The 23,396-nt window shown below is 39.5% G+C and overlaps 2 protein-coding genes and 1 non-coding gene across 11 annotated transcripts in view; 2 read left to right on the top strand and 1 right to left on the bottom strand.

The window, feature by feature from the left end:
• Positions 1 to 15,793, bottom strand: part of GANC (glucosidase alpha, neutral C) — a 73,830-nt gene extending 58,037 nt beyond the window's left edge. The window contains exons 1-5 of one of the 7 annotated variants that reach the window (XM_042942285.1): positions 15,772 to 15,793; positions 14,698 to 14,925; positions 12,990 to 13,052; positions 11,561 to 11,669; positions 1,869 to 1,996 (exon numbers count right to left, since the gene is read on the bottom strand). In XM_042942285.1, coding sequence (XP_042798219.1) covers positions 1,869 to 1,996; positions 11,561 to 11,669; positions 12,990 to 13,052; positions 14,698 to 14,726 — 329 coding nt within the window. In that variant the 5' untranslated portion in view covers positions 14,727 to 14,925; positions 15,772 to 15,793. The other 6 variants (XM_042942282.1, XM_042942286.1, XM_042942283.1 and 3 more) reach the window with 6 other exon arrangements.
• TMEM87A (transmembrane protein 87A) overlaps positions 15,756 to 23,396 on the top strand; it is a 40,309-nt gene continuing 32,668 nt past the window's right edge. Inside the window, exons 1-3 of one of the 3 annotated variants that reach the window (XM_042942304.1) lie at positions 15,756 to 15,961; positions 17,235 to 17,295; positions 20,447 to 20,532. In XM_042942304.1, the coding sequence (XP_042798238.1) occupies positions 15,806 to 15,961; positions 17,235 to 17,295; positions 20,447 to 20,532 (303 nt within the window). In that variant the 5' untranslated portion in view covers positions 15,756 to 15,805. The remainder of the gene's footprint in view (positions 15,962 to 17,234; positions 17,296 to 20,446; positions 20,533 to 23,396) is intronic. The other 2 variants (XM_042942302.1, XM_042942303.1) reach the window with 2 other exon arrangements.
• Positions 21,522 to 21,623, top strand: LOC122223286. Its single transcript, XR_006204171.1, has one exon. It is a non-coding gene; the product is annotated as a U6 spliceosomal RNA (small nuclear RNA).

Here is a 23,396-nt window from a genome sequence, read left to right on the forward strand (position 1 = left end):
GGATTCTGTCTCCTCTCTCTCTGCCCCTCCCCTGCTCATGCTCTGTCTCTCTCTCTATCTCTCTAAAAAATAAACATTAAAAGAGCAAAGAAAAAATTCTGGCTATTTTAAGTGGAAAATAAGTAACTTAAGATGGGAGAATTGGGAGCTTATGACATCATTGGAAGCACTGAGGTAATAGGTTGGGCAGCCGGTAATGATCCCTAGAATACTACTGCATGGTCAATTGAACTACTATTGCAGCTAGAATCAGGAAGTTGGATAATCAGAAGTCACTGTGGCAACTGCTGGGCTCCAAGATCATGCCATATTAGCTCCAGAGATGAATAAACTACTACCCTAACTAGTGTGCCTCTAGAGACATTCTAGAGCTGCCAAATCCATGCCAGCAAAATTGGAAGCTCAGTTCTAAAATCAAGATACCTGTAAGTGCATCTGACTGGTAGAACCTGAATTATACCAGAAACTAGCTACATGAGAGTATGGGAAGTGGAGGAATGTATTTTTTAACTTTCTTGTTACTGCAGTAGCCAAAGGCCCTCTAGAAAGAGGTTGGAATGGAAGCAGAACTAATACAACATATTTACCACACAAAGCTAGTTATCATCCTGACCCCAAAACATGGCAATAACACAGAAAAAGAAAACTACAGACGAATTTTACTTAACACAGATGTAAAAATGTTAAAAGGATCTACCAGTAAAGTGAATCCTCCAGGATAGTAAAAAATAATATACTGTAACCAAGCACACACACACACACACACACACACACACACACACACACACACGCATGCATATGCACCAACCTAAAAAACCTTGAGAACAGTCTTTTTAAAAAATTTTTTTTAATGTTTATTTTTGAGAGAGAGAGACAGAGCACAAGTTGGAGAGAGGCAAAGAGAGAATGAGACACAGAATCCGAAGCAGGTTCCCAGCTCTGAGCGCTCAGCAGAACCTGATGCAGGGCTCGAACTCACGAACCCGTGAGATCATGATCTGAGCCGAAGTCGGATGCTTACCCGACTGAGTCACCCAAGCGCCCCGAAAACAGTCTCTTTTTAATTCCAGTTTTCTAAGTTCTTGGCATATAGCAGCAGCTGAATGACTAGACCTATTTTGAATTTATGATGATTCTACTATCACTGAAGTACTTTCTCCTTATAATCTACTGACTTGATTAAATTTTTATGGAAAAAGTAATCTACATAAAACTACGATAATGATATAGTGAAAATTAAAGCATTTGGCATAAACTTATATTCCTTTAGTGAAATAATATGAAAAAATAACAGGAATCAGCAGGCAGAACCAGTGAAATATCACTGGAAAGAGTATTGAGAACTGAGGAAGATACTGCAGATGTAGGAAAAATGCTTTTTGATCTCCAAAGTTTTTGTTTCACTTAGACACTGATGATTAATTTATCTTTGACATGTTACATTTCTGAGACTACCCTTAATTAAAAGTGAGCCTAATTGTATAAATTGTGGTAAGCACGGGAGTTTGGCTAGTATATTAGATCTCTGGAGCCCTGCTGCTAATCTGAGTAAATTAAATAGCTCTCCTACTTGCTCTCAAATTCTACTTGTTCCCAAAGTCTGGTTGATGAATCATTTCCTTTGCAAGAAGGACAGCAGGGCTCAAAAGCTCTGCTTCTGCTCATGAATAAGTGCTGATAAATCAAATGGTGGAGAATGGACAATATATAAAAAGCATAAATGTATCCCCAAATAACTGAAAACTGACGCTGCAAATGATTATAGCTTCGAATAGAAAAAACAGGAGGAACATGCAAAATCTGCTACTCAAGGTATAATAAAAGACCATACTGAGGGTGTATCCAAGATCTCTTGTTCCTTGGCTTACCTTACGGTGCGTGGCTTGCTTGTGACAACATCAGGAACTTCATACCTGGGTTTCAGGGGAGTTTCTTCATTGATTTTAAGCCTGAAAATATTTCCCTCTATACCATAAACTTCAGCCAGAAGAGGAACCTTGGAACAGACACGAGATTAGTTTTAACAGGTTATTACACCAGTGATGGCCAGTTCTCGAGTCAAATTACAATAATTAGAAACTATGTTTGAATTATTATAGGCCAAGTAAACTGGAGACAATGGAATCATGAAGGAAGTAGCTCCCCAATCTTTGTATTTACTTGTTTGGCTATACTTGTGGTACAGCAAGAAACACATTATATGTGTTCTTAAAAAATTTTTTTTTACATTTATTTATTTTTGAGAGGCAGAGAGAGAAAGAGCACAAGTGGGGGAGGGGCAGAGAGAGACTGAGACACAGAATCCGAAGCAGGCTCCAGGCTCACAGCTGTCAGCACAGAGCCCGTCGTGGGGCTCGAACTCACGAAACCGTGAGATCATGACCTGAGCTGAAGTTGGATGCTTAACTGACTGAGCCACCCAGATGCCCTTCATTCTATGTGTTCTATGGCAAGGCAAACCTATAATTGTCCAGACCAGGACCTTTAAAAATGAGAGATCTCTATTAATAATTATACTGAATGATAGGCATGAGCTGAAACTGCTTTTGGAAAACTGGGACATGCGGCCACTTTATCTATGATAAACTGCAGGTGTCTTAGAGTAAGGGTTTGGTATTAAAACTAGGGCAACTGGATTCCAGCTGAATAAAAGATGAAGGATAACCAACCACAGAATGGAAAGGAATAGAGAATAAAATAATGGTCATTGGGGTTCCTTAGGATAGATGCCTGAGGCTTGCTGCTTGATTTTAATCAAGGCACTTCCTGGACACCTGGGAATAGGGCCTGGGGAATTTTCTCTAGAGGTTGGGATGTTCTCAGCTTTCTTAAGAGGCAGGGGAACTTAAGTAAAATTTTGCCTATAGTGTGACATGGAAGCAACATAGAATTATTTAGACTACAGAATTTGAGAAATAAAACACAAAACAACAACAAACCCCAAGAAAATAGAAATGGCCAGATTTAGGTTACAAAATGAAGCATGTAGATCAGAGAAATATGTATTTTTTAATATGAAGTCATCTTTATTATAATTTAGAAGTCCGTTAGAAACAGACATTGATCTTTAATAAAAAAAACTTCTAGGATCTCATGGGTTTCTGTTTCCCATTTAGTTATGTAGTTTAAAAATCCAGTTTACTTGAGAATGGTGGAAAAGGCCAAGTAGTATCTTAGTTTTTGTTACGACAAGTTTTCTTCTCATAGGCATTCTGAAGTCTTTGGGAATTTTAATGGACCTGCCCATTTCCAATGCCTTCTGTGATTCCTTAGAAATTTCAATGGGCACCTGTCCTACAGAACATTCTATTACTCTACTGATTCTTAAGGTATGGGTCTAGGGCTATGCCTGAGAATTTGCTTTTCTAACCTTTTGTTCCCCTTTGATTTACTCTAAATGGCAGTTTTTAAAATGGGTCAAATGTGCCCAAGCTTCCAAACCTGCATGCTTATCTTACAAAAATAGCACTTATCATTCACTTTACCAACAGTCCCTGCCAAATAAAGTTCCCCAAAGCATAAAGTATCAACTGCCAATGTTAGGTGAAGCCCCTCCTCTTTCCCCAGATCATATTATTTGGAATCCTGAGTGAGAGCAAGCAACTCCAACACAGAGCCACAATCTTTCTCAAAAAGCTTGATCAGAGAAATTTTTTTTTTAATTTTTTTTTTTAACGTTTATTTATTTTTGAGATAGAGAGAGACAGAGCATGAACGGGGGAGGGTCACAGAGAGAGGGAGACACAGGATCTGAAGCAGGCTCCAGGCTCCGAGCTGTCAGCACAGAGCCCGACGCGGGGCTCGAACCCACGGACCGTGAGATCATGACCTGAGCCGAAGTCGGACGCTTAACCGACCGAGCCACCCAGGCGCCCCCAGAGAAATATTTTGACAGTTTTCAATTGCTGTGCCATGCCGCAGTGGTTGATAGCAAATCCTTCATTAAATCCTTCATGTGATGCCAGATTCTGGTTACAACTGGGTACATGTACTGTTACTGTAACATCTGTTAAATCAAAGGCTAAGGAGGGCAGGCTGTGTGACATAGTGTAGAACAGGGTCAATGTGGTACAAGTAAAATAGGAAGCAGGGAGAATATCACAGCATTAAAATAAAGATATTATTGGAACTTTGCCTCTTTGGGAATGTAGAAAAGTAGTCAGGGCGCTTAAGTAGTGACCCAACACTTAAGAGTGACCACGTAAATAGTGCAGTGGCTCTGGCTCCTTTTACAGATAATTCTTAAAGTAGGGTTATAGTAGGGGTGCCTGGGTGGCTCAGTCAGTTGATCGTCTGACTTCAGCTCAGGTCATGATCTCACGGTCCATGAGTCTGAGCCCCACGTTGGGCTCTGTGCTGACAGCTTGGAGCCTGGAGCCTGCTTCCGATTCTATGTCTCCCTCTCTCTCTGCCCCTCCCTGCTCGTGTGCTGTTTGTTGCTCAAAAATGAATGTCATAAAAAATTTTAAAAAATAAAGTAGGATTATAGTAGAGTAGCAGTGTAATTATTTTTTCTAGCTTTATTGAAATAAAATTGACATAATGTACAAATTTAAGGTGTACATCATCTATTGATTTGACACTTATATATTGCAAAATGATTACCACCATAGCATTAGCTAACAACTGCATCATATCACATAATTACCATTTCCTTTTTGTGATGAGAACATTTAAGGTCTACTCTCTTAGAAACATTCAAGTATATAACAGAGTATTATCAGTTATAGTCACTATGCTGTACAATAGAATCCTTAGATCTTACTCATTTTGTTTAGCTGGAAGTTTATACTCTTTGACCAACATTACCCTTCCCCTGCCTCAATCATACTGTAATTATTCATTGTATGTTTAACATTCTTTTGTAAATTTAATTACTTCAAGTGTGCCATCAGAATTCTAAGATTTAAAAATGTGTCCAAATACAAATAAAGCTGAAATTCTGTTAGATTATGTATTGTCTCCGAAGCGAGACATACATTTCCATTGTTCTCTCAAATTTAACATTTATTTGGCATCTAATATTGTGAGGTGCTGTGAAAAAGATGACTAAACTCTTAGAGGAAGACTGCAATTTACAGACAAAACACATAGTAAACATAAAGCATTTTATAGGTGCTGAGATGGAAGGACAAGGACAGTGCTGTGGGAGAACAAGGAGAGAGAATATTAGTGATGACTGTAAGGAAAGGGGTTCTGGGCTGTCTCTGGGGGAGCAGGACCTTCAGAGATTAGCTGGTCTCTGGGTAGGCAGAATGAGCAAGCACATCCTAAGCAGAGGGCCCACAGGTTGCCTACATATGATGAACAAATTGCACCTAGTTTATGCACTCAGAGATCTTCCCAGTTATAGTGAAATAACTGTCTTTAAAAACAATTTTTTTTTTTTAAAACCAAAGACTGGTCTGTATGTTCTGTTCCTGAGGCTGCAGCTCAGAAAGAATCCTAATTATATGAGGAGGCAGATAATAACACTGCTTTTATTCTAATGACCTTATATGACCAAACATACGAATCAGAGTCAAAGCTCCATTTTGTTTTCATTTTAGCTCAATTAAGCAAGTGGTTTTTTCCAGTAGGTAATCCTTTTCAAGGTATTCAGATTCATTCAAACCTCCTACTATTACCAACATAGCTCTCATGGTCCAAGCATATAATCTCCTTAGACATTAGTATGCTTTGCTTCTATGATCTGGCTCGTGCTGTTTTTATTGACTTAAAAAAAATTTTTTAATAGCAGCAGATTTTCACTAGTGCAATAAATAAAGCTACTTGGGTTAAAGACAGTGGGGAGACTCAGTGCCCCTGCCTTTGAGCCCCTCCCTGAACTGAACTTTGAGACAACTCCATGGAAACCTGGGCTCTGTGGTTTGACAGTTTAAAAACCACTTCTCTGGGTTTCTCAATTGCCAGTTATTTTTCAGTTCTCCCACCAAAACCTTGCTGTGTCAAAAAGTGGGGACATGAATGTTATGTTCTTCTATCTAATACATTAAGAATTTGTATACATTCCTCTTCTTCTTCTGCTCGGACATTGGTGAAAAAGTAATACACAAATAATTATTGAATCTCTTCTTCCTATTAGGATTGGAAATGACAATGAAAAAGTATGTTAACTTACAGAAGCTAGATTGCTTAAACTAGGAGTGCGTGTTAATACTCGAAATACAGTAACAGTTACACTCAAATCGCAGCAAGATGGATTACTGCAAAATAGGTGAAGAAATATATAATTAAGCATTTTAAATAATGAGACAGCATGGATTTTGCTCCTTAAAAGTATTTAAGATGTGCAAATGTCCACCTACACAGAGAACATGAGATAAATCCTCAGAGAAAGGAGTACATTTAGAGGTTCCTTTTAGCACTACAAGCTTCTATTTGGTTTTTCATAAACCTTTATTCAGAGACTCACTTCTCATAGTCTGGGAAAGAGTACAAATTCTCTTTTCCTATCCTATTTATTCTATGCTTAGTAAAAACAAAACCTGCTAGTCTGTCATCCATAAGTCTAGTTTTATGTAGTTGTTTTTGTTTTGTTTTGTTTGGCCACATGGACAAAAATACCACCAGGTTGTAAAAACTATGGTGCTAGGAATAGCCCTGTCTTTGTACTCAAGTAGTGGACTGATCACAATTATATTAAAACAAAACCTGTTATTTACCCACAACTGGGAATCACAACTAGTAGAGATTGTGACTGAGTTAACAGAACAGCAAAACCTGCTAGTAAAGGAAACTAAACATGTTGCCATAGAACACATATTTAAATGGCAGTGGGTATTAGGAATGGAAATTATGACTCCATCAACTTCTTCTTGATGGATATAGATCTTGCCTCTCCTCTGGTACCAGGTGTCTTCTCTATACTCTAAAGAACAGTTAATCTAAAAGGCCTATGAGAGTGAACAACAACCTCTCCCAGTTGTTGATCAAGACCTCCCAGAATTCAGGGTACTGGGGTGGCTCAGTTGTTAAGCATATGACCTCGGCTCAGGTCATGATCTCACGGTTCGTGAGAGCGAGTACCACATCGGGTGAGCTCGAACCCCACTTCAGGTGAGCCCCACTCCTCTCTTTCTCTGAAAAAAATAAAAATAAAAAAGACCTCCAGCATCCAGAGGATTGTCTAAGAGTTCATTAAAGTGCTGTATGACACTAACTGCTCCTTCCACTGTTGCAGCCAGTTGGTTTATTATTCCCAAATTAGCTGCCTGTTGACGGCCACTTCTGCAGAAACAGTACTGGCTAACAAGTTGTAGTTCTTCCTCATCTGCTGAGGATGTGGCTGGCTGGGTGAAATCCCATTTTCATCCGGCTTAGATGCAAAGGCAAGGGGTAACTTCATGGAGGTGCTCAGAGATATGCCTGCATCCCTGGAGATGCTGCTAGAAGTGTAGTCTCTAGTGAAAACTTGTAAACAGGCTGTAAAGAAAAGTAAACATGTTGCCAAAAAGTCATCTATGTCATAAGAAAGCATAAAAATTGGCAATATAAAGTAGGTCAAAGGCATAGGTCTATTCCAGGTTAGCCTTGCTAGCAGTGCTTTTTAGCTAGACTTGGAGGACAGAATACATTTCTCTGCTCTGAAGTCACAAGACTAAATCTTCTGTTTCTCAATCTAGGTCAAATTTTCACTGAAGGTAAAAAATCGGTAACAGAAAAAAACAGTTCCAAAAAAGCAGTCAACATTTTACCGTTAACCTTCCTTTAAGATTTTCTTCTGGAAGCCTTTTTATCAAATATCTACCTGATTATTTTGTTCTCAGGAATAGGCAAGATACTATACTGGGGCCCTATGTGAGAGAACTCATGCGTTTTAAACTACAACTGCCTTTTCTTCAAATCCTAGATGTCTTGACCTAGAGACAACACACAGGGAAACACTTCAGCTTGTTCTGTAATATTACTGTTTCAGTAACATCATGTTTGCTATGAACTGAATTGTGTATTCCTCCATGTCCAATTCATATTTTGAAGCACTAACTCTCAATATGATGGCATGTGGAGATGGGGCCTCTGGGAGGTAAACAGGTTTAGATAAGGTCATGAGAGTGGGGTTATGATGGGATTAGTGCCCTTACAAGAAGAAACCAGAGAATTAGCTCTCTCTCTGCTATGTGAAAATACAGTAAGAAGGTGGTAGACTATAAGCCAGGAAGAGGATGCCCACAGACACCTTGATCTTGGATTTCCCAGACTCTAGAACTCTGGCAAAGAAATATCTGTTGTCTAAGACCCCCAGTTTATGGTATTTTGTTATGGCAGTCCAAGCTAAGAAAATGCTCAATGAAGCTCGGTTCTGTTTTCTGGTTGCTTATTAAGGGGTAGATTGGGGGAAGAAGATTGAGAAGAAGGATTTCAAAAATTAACAGTAGACCTTGACAACAAAGTTACCGCTTTAAGAGTTTTAAGGGTGTGGGAGCAGGCCGACACTAAGAATCTGCTTCATCAGTGAAATCTGAGAACTGCAGCTGTGAGCTGAATATGATCTCTTAGACTCTGGGCTCTGTTTCTGTGAACTTGAAGTAAAAAGCTATCATTCTGAATAGGTAGATATGTGCAGCTTGTTTTAAATCTCCAGACCACACCCATACCATATCCTAACGTGATATCTCCCATGAAACGCCCATCTTATCCCAGAAACGACCTCTAAAGCAGGCTGCTTGACTATACAGCAAGCTGGATACAAGGTTCAGACAACTTTGGAGATTACTGTCTGGATCTTCGTTGCCCATATTAGACTGACAGAGGACACGAAACCTTAAGTCCCTATTCGTCATCTCAACTCCAAGTGACAAGGAAAACATTAAATTGGAATTCAGCCCAGAATTTCAGGGTGACTCCTAAACATATACATGTATTTGCTTGAGATCAGAGCATGCAGATTCTCTATGCAGCCCCAATATTTCTTTTTAAAAAATGTTTATTTTTGAGATAGTACAAGTGGGGGAGGGACAGGGGCGGGGGGGGAGTGTAGAGGATCCTAAATGGGCTCTACCATGACAGAACCTGATGTGGGGCTCAAACTTACAAACCGTGAGATCATGACCTGAGCCAAAGTTGGATGCTCAATCGACTGAGCCCCAAAAGCCCAATAGCTGAGCCCCGCAGCCCCAATATTTCTAATACCTGAACATGAAGTCTCTTCCAAGGGGGCCACAGAATTTTCAGTCCTGGGAGCTATGTTGCTAATATCCTGGATAACCTACCCTTGCTTGTTAGGGCTTCTCAACTCCCTTCTGAGCCATGTGCTGTCTGTGTTAAGATCTTGTGGGTCCTCCTGGACTGTGGCTTCTTTTTTTTGGAAGGCATCCAGATCTGGTGGGCTCCGGTTCTGACACATGACCTGAACAGCATTGTCTTGCACGTTTTCAGGCTCCAAAGAGGGATGTGTGAAGAGAGCTGATCTATAGTTTTGCAAAAGGCTGCGTGTGGGGATCCACCACTAACTGCATTGGTATCAAGATGCATGAACACTTGTATTTTGGTCCACAGGATGCTTCTGCCTCATTTACTTTGTTTCAGCATGAATATTCATGACAGTGGATGTTCAGATGCTCAATACACTGAAGTTCTCCAAGGATGGGAAGAGATTCTTGCCTGACTATGGGATAGCTACAACTCTCTGGGTTTAGATACATTAGAGATAGGAAGATGAACAAATGACAAAAAAGAAAAAAAAAAAAAAAAGAATGGAAGGTACCTGACATCTGGTGGCAGGCTTAATGACTCCTACAAGGTTTCTAGTGGACTCCTTGCATTTCCCAGAGCTAACTGCTTCTGCTGACCCTGAATACAGAGGTTTGGCTGGGTCTCAGGCTATTAGACCACGTGCAAATGGCAGGTGGCTCTTCAGGAAGGAAATCAGTGCTGCCTCATATTTTCCCATGAATGGCTATCAAAGTATGCTAAAAAAAGGTAATTAGTAAAGACTTGGATCAGTTTGTACAGGACTTTGGGGGTACCATGAGCTGAGAACTCAAAGATATCAGAAATGCCAAGCAAGGGGGCAAATTCCTCCAGAAAAAAAGAGGTAGTATAAAAGCAGCATTAGGGGGAGCGCCTGGGTGGCTCAGTCTGTAAAGTGTCTGACTTTGGCTCAGGTCATGATCTCAAGGTTCGTGAGTTCAAGCCCTGCGTTGGGCTCTGTGCTGACAGCTCGGAGGCTGGAGCCTGCTTCGGATTCTGTGTCCACCTCTCTCTCTGCCCCTCCCCCAATCATGCTCTGTCTCTCTCTCTCAAAAATAAACAAACATTAAAAATTAAAAAAAAAAAAACATAAAAGCAGCATTAGGTTTCAGAAAAAGGTTAAACCATCCCATTTGTGTAGTTAAGAGAGATGAACTAAATGTACTGCTATCACAGTAGCTTGAAATTGGAAACAGGAGAGGGACAGAGAACACAGAACTGTTAATACAATTCTAGCCGTTATTTTGAATTCAGGCAAGAAAAGTATGTTAGAAAATTCCACATCTATGAAACAGCTGCATTTTCTAAAACTTCATAAAGAAAGTAGCTGACCTCACCGTGCAATAGATCCCCATGTGTGGGAATAAAGCTGGAACCCTTTGCTAAATTAAAGGCTTAATAAATGTTATAGAGAACCCCCTGACGTAGTGGAGCAAGTTTTTCTTCTGTCTTCTCTGAGGAGGTTCCCTTGTGCAGCACCACAGGGCGAGAGCTACGGTCGCCACAGGGAGATATCTCACAGCTTTGCAGCGAAAGGAGGAATTCCTTCTCAGTCATCTGTTAGGGAACTTACACTTCAAGGCTTCAAGTATGTCTTTCAGCTATAAGAATTACCAAGAAGCCAGATTGGTCTGGGAGGCCTTAGAAGCTTCGGATGCCTTTAGAAGACAGGGAGGATCTGGAAGTGTGGGTCAGGCTGGTAGCGCTGTACTTGCACATAGCCATACTTCCTACCTCAGCCCATACAGGACTTCCTCTATGGCTGGCCCATCTGAAGTAGCGGTATGATTTGACAAGTGAGAAAAAGCACTTAAAATACTGCTCTAATCCTTTCAGTATATAATAGCTAGGGTGATCTGCTAGTGAAGCAGCTCAGGAGATGGAACACTTGTGACTTAGGTTTTCAACTCCATAGTCCCTTGTTCCTCTGGTCCACCCACATTTTGAGGTTTGGACATTCACTCAATCTGTACCTTCCTCAGGCCACACGCTCAACTGTACAGGGTATAACACTAATAGAACATGGATGCTTAACAGAGTTGATAGACACAGGTGAAAACACTGATTACTAGCTATGTGACTTAGAACAAGTGACTTCCTAGTCACTTTTCTGTATTATGAAGACTAATTAAAAAGAAATAATATTTGTAAAATACCTAGAAAAGCATTTGATACGCAGGCAGTCTGTAAGTAAATATTCACATTACTTTTAAAGTACTAGTGTACATATGAAAAAGATCACATTATTTCTCCAGCAAAGTTTATTTTTGAAGCATGCATAGTTTTAATTAGCCTTTGTGGAAATTTACTTCATTCAAACCCCATTTAGTATGGAAACAATTTTCTGTAGAAAATACTTCTTTTTCACCTTAGTTGCTTCATTGAGGATTTGGAACTTGGTGCTGTCTTTGCCTTTTGTGGCGGAGTCTAGTAATGCCTGATAGGTGGACTTTGTGGAGAGCTGCTGTTTCTGACGCCTACAGATACAGAGTATACAAATGCCTGAGAATTATTTGTGACTGTCAGCATTCAACAAACTATATTACCACGTGGAAGTCATTAAAATTCACTATGATGATAAATGTATCGGGCCCAGACAGTATTAGTACTCTAATAAAGCACTAACAGAACACTTTGTTATTAGAGTGCTAATAAAATACTAATGAAATTGTTCAACATAACACTGCTCTAGGATGGCATTTTGTCCCCTTTATTGAAAAGGTGGGGCAGTTTTCATAGATGATATTTATTAGCTTGTTAAGTTCCCTTCCACTTTCCATGAAATGTATACTTTAAGAGAAACTCAATAAATTCTAGCGGAAATCCGGTATAATCTAGTGATTTAACAAAATGACCAAGAGTTCCCTATAGAACTCCCTCTAAGGCACCTATTCAGAATTTAAGTGATCTGATTTTCTTCCTTTAGGGCAGTCTGAATAAATTAGAAAGTTGTAACATAGGATACAATTTTTGTGAAAGTAAAATGACCAAAAATTGTAGTGAGATACTCAACAAAAATATTTTAAAGAAATACAATTTTAAAAAGTACAAAACAGTACAAACCCTATGAGGGGTATCTGGTAATAGTTAAAATTTTAAGTGCATTTATTCTTTGACCCAGTCATCCCATTCCTGGAATTTAATCCTATAAATACTCCTGCATGTATAGGAAATGACATATGTATAGTTTTTCATTGTGGCAGTCATTTTATAGCTGAAAGATTAAAAACAACTCAAGGATCTAGCAATAGGAAGAAGACTGAATATATTATAGTACGGCTACCCAATGGAATACTATACAGCTATAAAAAGGGAGAGCAGTCTCTACATACTCAGGATAAACTATTTAGCATTAAAAAAAAAGAAGTACATAACAGCATATATAGGAAGCTACTTGGTATAAGAAGGGCAGTGATATAGGAATAAATGTATTTATGAAAAGAAATAACGGGAGGATAAATAAGAAATTGACAAATCTGGTTATTCAGAGGGACAAGATGTGGAATAGGGTGGCAGGGGACAACCATGGGGGTAACACTCTTCAAAGAATATCTTTTTATATTATTTGACTTTTGAAATATGTAAAAGTACTATCTATTCAAAGCCAGAAACACTTTTAAAATATAAATTTATTAAGAAATTTAAATAACATAGTAGTGAGTGTATAAAGGTGAAGGTCTCCTGTCCGATGAATTTCTTAATGACTGTATTTCCTAACTGACTCTTTCCTTAGGAAGCCTATAAACATTACAATATTGCAATGTTTTGATCTAGGTAATATTATTTCCTCTCCTTACCTGTAGAAAGCAATCTTGCTGCAGTCTTTGAAAATGTTTTTATCCACAGCTTCATCTTCAACACTAAATAAAAAGACATTTTAAGAAACTTACTTTCCACAAGGTTTGTGAATCCAATTTTTGTTCCTTCTCTAACTATAGCATGAACGTGGGTAATGAACTTTTGCAATGCAAAATTGTGTCATGGCCATAACCTAACATGATAGCATGTGTGCTGCAGAATAACATCCTTTTGTAAATCACTCAAGGTAAACAACAAAATATCAAGTTCTGGGATTACTCTGAAAGCACTGGAAGAAGAGTATTGTCACTTATGAGGAAGGGTTCTTTTAAAATAATGACTGAAGGCTATGACTACAACAATAAAATAGGAAGGAGCAAAAGCACACAAAAAAAACAACCCACACAAACAAAAATAATCCACTCATTTTTTCAACAAAATATTTGCAGAATATTCTTACTGAGTGCTGGGTTCTGAGGAAGATATGGAGGACTGTGTCAGAGCTTCCTGCAAGAGCCTAACAAACAAGCATGAATCAACCTGACAAATGCTTTATTAGAGGTATGTGCAAGGGGCTAGAGTAAAAACAGAAACAGATGTAGGAGGAAAATCTGTTACTTTCTAAGATAATGTTGACAATCTAAGAGCCAATTTTTAAAAAACCAAGTTCGCAGAAGAGCTGTTTCTGGAATAGAACATGAACAAATGCATATATATTGCTACTTGAGTATACGTGTTTAAATTATCCTCCAGGGACACCTGGCTGGCTCATTCAGTGGAGCATGCAACTCTTGATCTTGGGGTTGTGAGTTCGAGCCCCATATGGGACATAGAGATTACTTAAAACTAAAATCTTGGGGCCGCCCAGGTGGCTTAGTCAGTTGAGCATCCAACTTCGGCCCAGGTCATGATCTTGCCATTACCAAGTTTGAGCCCCACGTCGGGCTCTGTACTGACAGCTCAGGGCCTGTAGCCTGCTTCTGGTTCTGTGTCTCCCTTTCTCTTTGCCCCTCCCCCGCTCATGCTCTATCTCTGTGTCTGTCTCTCTCTGAAAAAAAAAAAAAAAAGTCTTAAAAAAAATAAATTAGCCTCCGTATGATTAAAACAACTCTAGGCTATAAAAGGGAAAAAAAACCCACACATGCCTTCAAGCAGACATATTGCTGAATACGGCTGTAATCAGCATGTCTATGATTATGTAGGAAACTATGATTGAACACAAATTTCAAGATATTATAAAAACAAGCCCACACAGATACACTTGGCTGTACTAAAAAGTTGTTTTCTTGGAAGTAATCAAATCTTTCACTAACATAGTCTGTGTCACTGTTTCCTTTAATCAAGCGTGCAAAGATTAGAGAAATTTGCAATCCTTGCTTTTCAGCTTTGAAGAATGAACTCTGTAATAATATAGGAAGATGGGGGTGTAGCCTGAAATTCATGTTAGGGTTCTGATCACAATTCTTCCACTGTTCTGTAAAGCATCCTGAAAATATTTTGTGAGGGACTAGCTATTAATATCAACTAATTCCCTGGGGAATTGAGACAACTGGTAAAGATTAAATACACAAATACCCAACATGCAAATAAGAGGCCATTCAAACAATCAATAAAACCTTCAAACCTAATGTTGCTTTCAGGTACTTTCGGGTACTATCTATTCCCTACTGTCTGAAGTCAGTCCCTGCAGGACCAGTGGGCCTTTACCTGATTTCCTCTTTCCCAGCAGCTTCCATGGCTTCCCAGCCCGTCGGACCGGCTCTCAGCTCTTAGGCCAACGCCAAGAGGTTTTTAAAACACTGAAGGGCAGTCTTTCTAAATTACAACCAGCACTTCACCACCATCAAGTTCTTGGGAAATGGAGTCCTCCCCAGGTCCTTAAGAAGTGGCAAAACTACACGTACTCCTGGGTTTTCCAGGCCCAAACTAGCGTTTCTACGGAGATATGACAAAATTTTCTTGCTTATGAGTGCCAACAAGGAACTGCTTTCATTAGGAACCGCAACTGTCTTTGTAGTGGAGGGGGCGTGTACTCAAAGAGCTCTAGAGGATAAAAATCTAGAGCGTGAGAACCAGGTAGTACAGAGACTGCTTGCCCGGTCCAGGTCAAACGTCTGCAGGTTTATTACAGTGACCCTCACAACACAGATACTGAAAACTGGCCCACTCTTTCCGTTTTTAGTTTTAAGTAGAAAGTGCCATACTGCTCTGTGCTGAAGGTGGATGTTCTCCAGCCAAATTCTACTGCACCATCATGCTTTTCAGGGCTACAAGATTTTTTTTTTAAGGGCTTATCTAGTACAGTAGATACAGCTTAGGAAGTGCTTATACTACACCACTGCCAAATTCCAGTCCTTGCTTAAAAACCTCCAGAAACCAAGAACTCACTACTACCTGCCAAAGAGGCAGTCAGACTTACGGCTTTCCCAGACTTCTGGACCCCGCGTCTCACTTTGACTTAGAAGGTATGAGAGGCGGGGGCGAACGAGAGGAGAGAGCCAAACGCTACACGAGGTGCTTGCTTAAAATCCCCAGCCCCTTTAAGGGGCGGGAGAGAGGAGAAAAGCAGACCTACGCGGAGGTTGATTAACATCCTAACGCTCCAAGGTGACCAGATTACGACGCGACGACGCCTGCGCTTTCCGCTCTAAACCTCACTCGAGACCGTGATGACTGGCTTAGGGAGGGGCTGCTGGGCGGAAAAACAAACAAGCCCCTCTAGGTTTCGAGGACCCGGATGATCCCGCCCCCAGAGCAGAGCCGGAAGAGGGCGGGGCGAACCGGAAGACGGTGAAATGCTTTCGGTAGGCGCTCCATGGCTGTGAAGATGGCGGCGGCTGCGTGGCTTCAGGTGCTGCCTGTCATTCTTCTTCTTTTGGGGGCTCAGCCGTCCCCATTGTCGCTCCTTGGTGTAGGACCGGCACCTGTCGCTGCTGCTGACCGATCCAAGTGGCACATTCCGATACCGTCGGTGAGTGTTCACTTCAGAAGCAACTGAGCCTGGACGAGCAAGGGGTGGGGCTACGGCGGCCCTAGGGGTCCATGAAGGTTCCGCAAAAGTCCGCTTCAAAAGGGGTGGAATTGCCTGGAGCATCTGTGTCGCTGGATAGCAAGGATCCACTACCCTGGAGCGGAAAGCCGTGCACTTCTGTGGGTAGGTTAGCAGGAGTGCCAGAGCCGCTTCAGGAGCGGAGAAGAATGGTGGAATGGTTTCTTATCAGCTAAGTCAGAGAGAACTTTCAGTGCCTTACGTGAGACGTGTAAAGTTGATGGATGATAGGTGGAGAACGGTTTCCCTTTCAGCTGAAGTTTCACAGAATCCAGTGACCCCAGGTTGGATGAGAGAGATCTGTTTATAGGTGTCTTTATCACTTTTTTCCTTTGCACTTTTTGTTACTGGATGATTGTACTTACGAAGTTGTTTGATTTCCTTTGCACTTTCGAATGGTTGTTCTAAGCCTTGTGTGATGAGGAAGCCTAGGCATTTAAAAAATATATTCTAAAATGAGAATGGCTGAAGTGGTAGAAATTGTGTTCTAAAATTTGACATGGTAAAGGTAGGCTGTCTTTTGGACAACTTATTAGATAGGTTGACCCTTTCTGTCCCCCACCTCACTCCTTTACACCTCATTGGAAGTAAGAGTTTTTATAGTCCTGTGAGCTCACAAAAATCGGATGCACGCAGGAAATGCCGAACAGCAATAGTCCTATTGAAACCACGGTGGCCTTTTTGTTTGATTCTGCTTTGCTCACTGGGTGTAATGTCCAAATCTTATTTGTGCTTTTAAATGGCAAGCATTATAGCTTTTGTTCGTTTGGTGAAGATCTTCAGGTTCTGAATTTTAGCTATTGTTACTAAAATGGTTAATAGTTAAACCTGTCTGCTCATAGAATAGTTTATTTAAGGAAATGATTGGTTATTCTGAACAGTGATTAGTGAGTAAAGCGAATGAACTAATTAAGGAGTACCTCCCGTGAAGATTTAAGTTGGGATTTCTAGCAGTTTCTTTTCTAGAGTCCTTGCTTCATGGCCTGTGGGGGAAAAATCATGTCTCTGCACCAAGCTACAAAATTCTGCAGTTTGGATATGGTTGAATTTTACTAAAAGGAAGGATATCGATTTTGTTGTTGTTTAGAAAACTAACTTAAACATTTTATAAATTTAGGTTTTTTTAACAGTTATATTCTGCCTTGGGAATTAAAGTGATCTATGCTAATTATCTTTCTCTCCTTTATCTTTGCAGGGGAAAAATTATTTTAGTTTTGGAAAGATCCTGTTCAAAAATACCACTATCTTCCTGAAATGTGAGTTTTTGCATTTCATGAAGTTTTTGAGTGATCTTTAAACTTTTAAATTACCTATTTTCTATCTCTGATCTTCTCTAAACATAAGTTTTGAAATTTAATAGTCTGGCATTTTCTAGGCATAAACACGTAGTATAAGTAAGGTCTTTTCCCTGAGTAATCTTCAGAATACTTGTGTGAACTTTATTTTCTTCTCTTGTTTTTCTGGTGTTTACACTTTACAGTTAGACAAATTATGTCTGATGGTATTTTAATCTGCCCTCTGTTAGATACCACCAATTTTGCTTTTGTGTGCTTGTTAGGTATTTACTGAACAAATGACTTAGGTGTCAGACCTTTGGCTCTGCACGAATATGTTCAGTGATCCTTTGTTTACCGAAGGAGTATTTTGCTATTTAGATCTTTGGAAGAGGAAGCTCAAAGATATTATCAGGAAGTAGGGATTACATGGAATTAAACCAGTCTGTCCAGTGAGAAAACCACTGTATCTGAATCCAAAATTTCCCATTGCACATTAAAGAAAAGCTTCCTTTTATTTTTGAAAATGGTTTTATTTTAGGGAATAAATGATCATGGATAGCTCTATTTCAAGATCAGGGATAAAAGTTCAGCTCGGTGCCCGGGTGGCTTAGTCAGTTGAGCATCTGACTTTGGCTCAGGTCATGATCTCACGGCTCGTGGGTTTGAGCCCTGCGTTGGGCTCTGTGCTGGCAGCTCAGAGCCTGGAGTCTGCTTCAGATTCTCTATCTCCTTCTCTGTCCCTCCCTCTGCTCTGTCTCTCTTTCAAAAATAAATAAATTGGGGCGCCTGGGTGGCTCAGTCGGTTGAGCGTCCGACTTCAGCTCAGGTCACGATCTCACGGACCGTGAGTTCGAGCCCCGCATCGGGCTCTGGGCTGATGGCTCAGAGCCTGGAGCCTGCTTCCGATTCTGTGTCTCCCTCTCTCTCTGCCCCTCCCCCGTTCATGCTCTGTCTCTCTCTGTCTCAAAAATAAATAAACGTTAAAAAAAAAAATTTAAAAACAAAAATAAATAAATTAAAAAACATTATTTAAAAAAAGTTCAGGTCATCCATATGTGCTTCTATGCACATCTTTCTTTATGAAAGTGCAAAGTTATAAGTTTTAATTGGATGATTTTATTGTTTTAATCATCTAGTGTGTACTTATTAAAAACCTATTATGTGAAGCACTGTTTTAGACAGTAGGAAAATGATAGAAAAGGTCCTCTCTCTTACTGAGCTTACAGTTTAGTGGGAGTGAAGGGGACCTATAGAATTTCTATGAAGAGAAGACTATATCCATGAAAATACAATCTCTTGACTAATGACTTCAGTTTGGTTTAAATTACATTACTCTGACAAACTGGTCAGTCTTAAGAGGTTGGTGTGCTAGATAAGAGTAACTCTCAGGGAGAACAGTGTTTTTGGTCTTTTGAGATAGCCTGACAACTTGCATGCTGTTCTACCTTTTTATTATGTGTAGTCTTTTCTTTACCTGTATTTTGGTCAAATGGTGCTTTGCCAAGTTGTACAAGCTGCATATTTTGTAGTGTCTGCATTTCATATTTTTGGAGAATTTGAAGCCCCTGAAAATCACATTATCTCTCACTTTGTTACTTCTCTGCTTTCTCACATATGCCTTGACTCTGATTTTATACTTTTGGGCGTATGGTAAATAGCTTTCCATGAAATTGCTAGGACCATTTTTGTCTCTTAAATCTAACCATTCAAAGTTCTGAATGGTGTTTTTTTAACATAATAGTATTTTTGCAGCCAAGTTTTCCTGCGGATCTTCTTTTAGGGGATTTTCTTATTAGCTTCTGTTTAATCTCTCCTTGGTATGGTTCTTCTGAGTAGTTTATATTGAGATTGCAATATCCTTTTTATCATTTCTGTAAATTCTATTCAGCACATCAGAGTTTTGTGTATTTTTAAACATTTTTTAATGTTTATTTCTTGTTTATTTATTTATTTTGAGAGAAAGAGCGCTCACGCACACACGCATTGGCAAGTCAGGGAGGGGCAGAGAGAGAAGGAGTCAGAATCCCAAGCAGGCTCTGCACTGTCAGCACAGAGCCCGACATGGGGCTTGAACCCATGAACCAAGAGATCGTGACCTGAGCTGAAATCAAGAGTCAGATGATTAACCAACTGTGCCACCTAGGCATTACAGAGTTTTGTGTATTTTAATTGAACCTTGTAAAAAAAGTGTGTCACTTGAAAATTAATTTGAGAAAATAAAACAAATATTAGGTGCGCGTCTTACATTAATCAAAATCAGATTCCTAGATGCCGTCATGTTTATCTTTGTCATATGTGCATAAAGCAGGTATCTTAGAGTTCCATAGTGCAGCTGCAATCAAAGATAAGCTGACTTCCAGGTGAGACAGCTGATCAGTCATATAGTCAGATTTATACTCTCAAATCTTGAGACTAATGCATTGGTCCACTAGAATATTGTGTTCCAAACTACGTTTAATGAGTTACGCAGCCACTATGATTTCGTGAAGTTCCTTGAGGCTTCTTTTAAGGTGGGTTTTGGAAAGAGTCTAATGCTCTTTCGGTGTTGCTTTTGCTCTTCTGCCTTCCCCAGCCAGGTTTGCTTTTTGTTTGTAGTTCTTTGTCTTGTAGTCCAGTTTGGTATCTTTCAAAGTCTAAGCCATTAATTTTTCCCTCAGTAAAGCTTTGAGTACTGCTTTGTGATGACCCTAATGTTATTCCTTGTCTTTCCAGCTAGAATGTAGCCTTTTAAGGGTCCTAGTCTCCTCTGGCTTACTGTCAGTTAGCTTTGTATACTTCAGTGCTCTGCTCAGTAAATACTTGAATGATAATAGAAGAGTGGTTTTAACTTAGGACTGCTTTATCACTTCCAGGTTTTTCCCAGCGGAGAACCAGAAACTGAGGTTTTAAGGCATAAAAGTAGATAAACTTAAGCAGGTCAAAAACTGTTCTTTTGTGAATAACAGTACTTACTTTTATCTGAAGAATATCCAGTTATTTTACATAAATTATTTCATTACCTCAAGTTTGGAGAAGGGATGGTCTTTGAGTATCTAAATTTAGCAGGAAAAAATAAGATGTGTGGTAACAGTTTAGGAAAAATGCTTTGTTTGGGACTCATCTTTATTCACAAAGTTTTCTTCTTTTATAGTTGATGGAGAACCTTGTGAGGTATCTTTGAATATAACCTGGTATCTGAAAAGTGCTGATTGTTACAATGAAATCTACAACTTCAAGGTAAGGAGTATAAGATTAACAAACTTTTTCTTGGACTTTAGATATCATCAGGTCCTAACCTGATAGAGGGAGGAGTGTCACATAGCTAGGAGGAGGTAGGAGACAAGCTGAAGTTAGAATCTGTGCTTCCCAATTTATAGACTTACTGTACTAGCAATTCACAAACTTTTTGGTCTCAATCCTTAAAAATTACTGCAGAATCTTGCTTACCTTGGCAGCACTGTAGAAGTGCTGACAGTGCTGACTCTATCTTTGGCCCTCTATCTTGTTCACGTGTGTTCGAGTACCTCTCTTGAGGGGCTACGTGTTCCAGACCCCTTGGAGATGAACATACATACCTTAAAAATGTCCACCAAGGCTGGGACAGGGGGAGCCTTGTTTTGGCCTTCCATTAATCTGTTAGAGATAACATAGTCTTTCCCCCTCCTGATGCGCAGTTGGTGCCACAAGATCTAATTGATGCTTAGCTTTTAATTAGATGCATGCAAGCCCTTTGGAGGTACATGGGAGCCCTTTGATCTCACTACAGTGTCCTTTTGTGTGTCCCCTCACTGTATAAAACCTGTGGACTAAGGTCTGGACTTTGTGGAGAATAACTGCAGCTGCCGTGAATCACACTCTGCCCATTTCCCTCCCCCTGTCAGTAAGTTACCCCGAATAAAACTCTGCATAAACTGTAGAGAGTCGCCTGCTTTGTTTTCTGGTCTTAAAATACTTTCTCGGGACGCCTGGGTGGCTCAGTCGGTTGAGCGGCCGACTTCAGCTCAGGTCACGATCTCGCGGTCCGTGAGTTCGAGCCCCGCGTCGGGCTCTGGGCTGATGGCTCAGAGCCTGGAGCCTGCTTCCGATTCTGTGTCTCCCTCTCTCTCTGCCCCTCCCCCGTTCATGCTCTGTCTCTCTCTGTCCCAAAAATAAATAAACGTTAAAAAAAAATTTAAAAAAAAAAAAACTTTCTCAATTTGGGGGGTACTTTACTGTCCCTCCCCCACCTTCTAACAAGCACATATACTAAAATTGGAACAACACAGAGAACATTAGCACGGCCCCTGCACAAGGATGACACGCAAATTCGTGAAGCGTTGAATATTTAAAAAAACCATTACTGCAGTCTCCAAAAAGCCTTTGTTCATGTGGGTTACCGTATTAGAAATTAAAACACAAAATACAAAAAATATTTATTAATTTATTTTAAAATTTTATTTTAAAATAGCAATAATAAACCATTGCATGTTAACATGAAAAACGTTTTTTTAATGAAAAATGTCTTTTTCAGAAACGTAGAAGGGTGGTATTACTTTGTATTTTTGCAACGCCTTTCATTTAATGTTGGATAATTGAAGACAGCTGGATTCTTATATCTTCTTCAGTTTATTGTAATATATTATTTTGGTTGAAATGTGGCCTCACACAGATACATAGTTGGAAAAAAGAATGATATCTTAATAGTGTTTTCAGATAATTGTAGATACTGTTTTTTGATCCTGTACCAAAACATAACAAGTAGAGAGAGTTTCTTAAAGGTTGGTGGCAATGTGGAATCTGAAACCATATCAGTGGGTTCTTTTTCTACTAAGTGAGTTGGTGTGTCATGCACTTTGGTCTTTTATCCATGTCTGATTTTGTAACAGGGTTTATTTAGAAAATACTTGTTGACTGATTTTTATCATTCTTTCAAATACTACCTCATTTTACAATTAACTTGAAGTTATATTTGTTAGCATCACCCTCTGTCACATCAGAAACTCCTTAAGTACTGGAGGCTGTTGAGCTCATGGTGAGGAAGATACAAGTTTTCCGAAGTCCAGTTTTGGCTTGGAAGTTCAAATTTTGTCATTGGCAATAATACTGTCAGGTGTTGTCCTTGAAGTGACAGCCTTCCTTTGCCCATTTTCAAGAAAATATTTCCCAAATAACCAAGTGTGAATAACTAGTTTGTCAGTTATTCTTTTAGGTAAATGAAAAAAGTGGATAGCTTAGGTTGTAAGTCAAAATAGTTGTGAAGTGTTTTATCTCAAGTCATTTATAGTATTTTGCATGTTTTCCATTTTGTCTCATAGAATATTTAAAAAGGCATGTGCTCATAGTCCAGATTTAATAAGATTAATAATTTTTGCTGTTTTAGTGAAGCATTCTTATGTAAAACTGGTATTTAAAATTATTTTTTAAGCTGTAAGTTTGTGACTGACTACAATGACGACTGGTATAATTAGGTGCCACTGCCTTGGTTCCTGATAAGGGGCAGCAATTTTATCCACCATTACTTTGCATTATCAGTACAAGGCAAATAACATTATTATTTTATTAGTAGTAGTATGGAAATAGTTTTAGACCTCATTTCACAATTGACATAGTACACTGTACTTGGGCACTGAAGATATATGGCTCCAGGGTGGATTTTTCATTCCGTTTCTGTTCTCCATTTGTTATTCTCTTCCTTTCCGAAGATAATCTAACTGGTCTTTAAAAAATGTCTGCCATTCACTTGGTTTTTCAAACCTTAAGCATTTTGAATTTCTGCCTTGTGTTAGGGTTTTACATTATCTTTTTTGTGGTGTTGATTTGTTTTTTGCTCTTGTTATACAATGTTGGGTATGACTGATAATGATGAGGACCAAAAGGATTGAAGAACTTAGGGAGAAATGATAATATGTCCAGAATGTAGTTTGAAGCATTATTGATGTTTCTCTTAATCAATCGCTAGTTGAATTTACAGTTAAAAGCTTCATACATTTGAAACTTGTGATAAGCTGGTCAAGAGCTTAGCAGATCCCCAGATAGGTAATACAAGTTAAGAATTAAGAATGTCAAAATTATCTTGGGTTGCCATAGGACAGAATCACAGAAATGACAAGCAGATAGTTGGA

This window comes from Panthera leo, chromosome B3 (genome assembly GCF_018350215.1).
Source record: "Panthera leo isolate Ple1 chromosome B3, P.leo_Ple1_pat1.1, whole genome shotgun sequence".
NCBI classification, from domain to species: Eukaryota; Metazoa; Chordata; class Mammalia; order Carnivora; family Felidae; genus Panthera; species Panthera leo.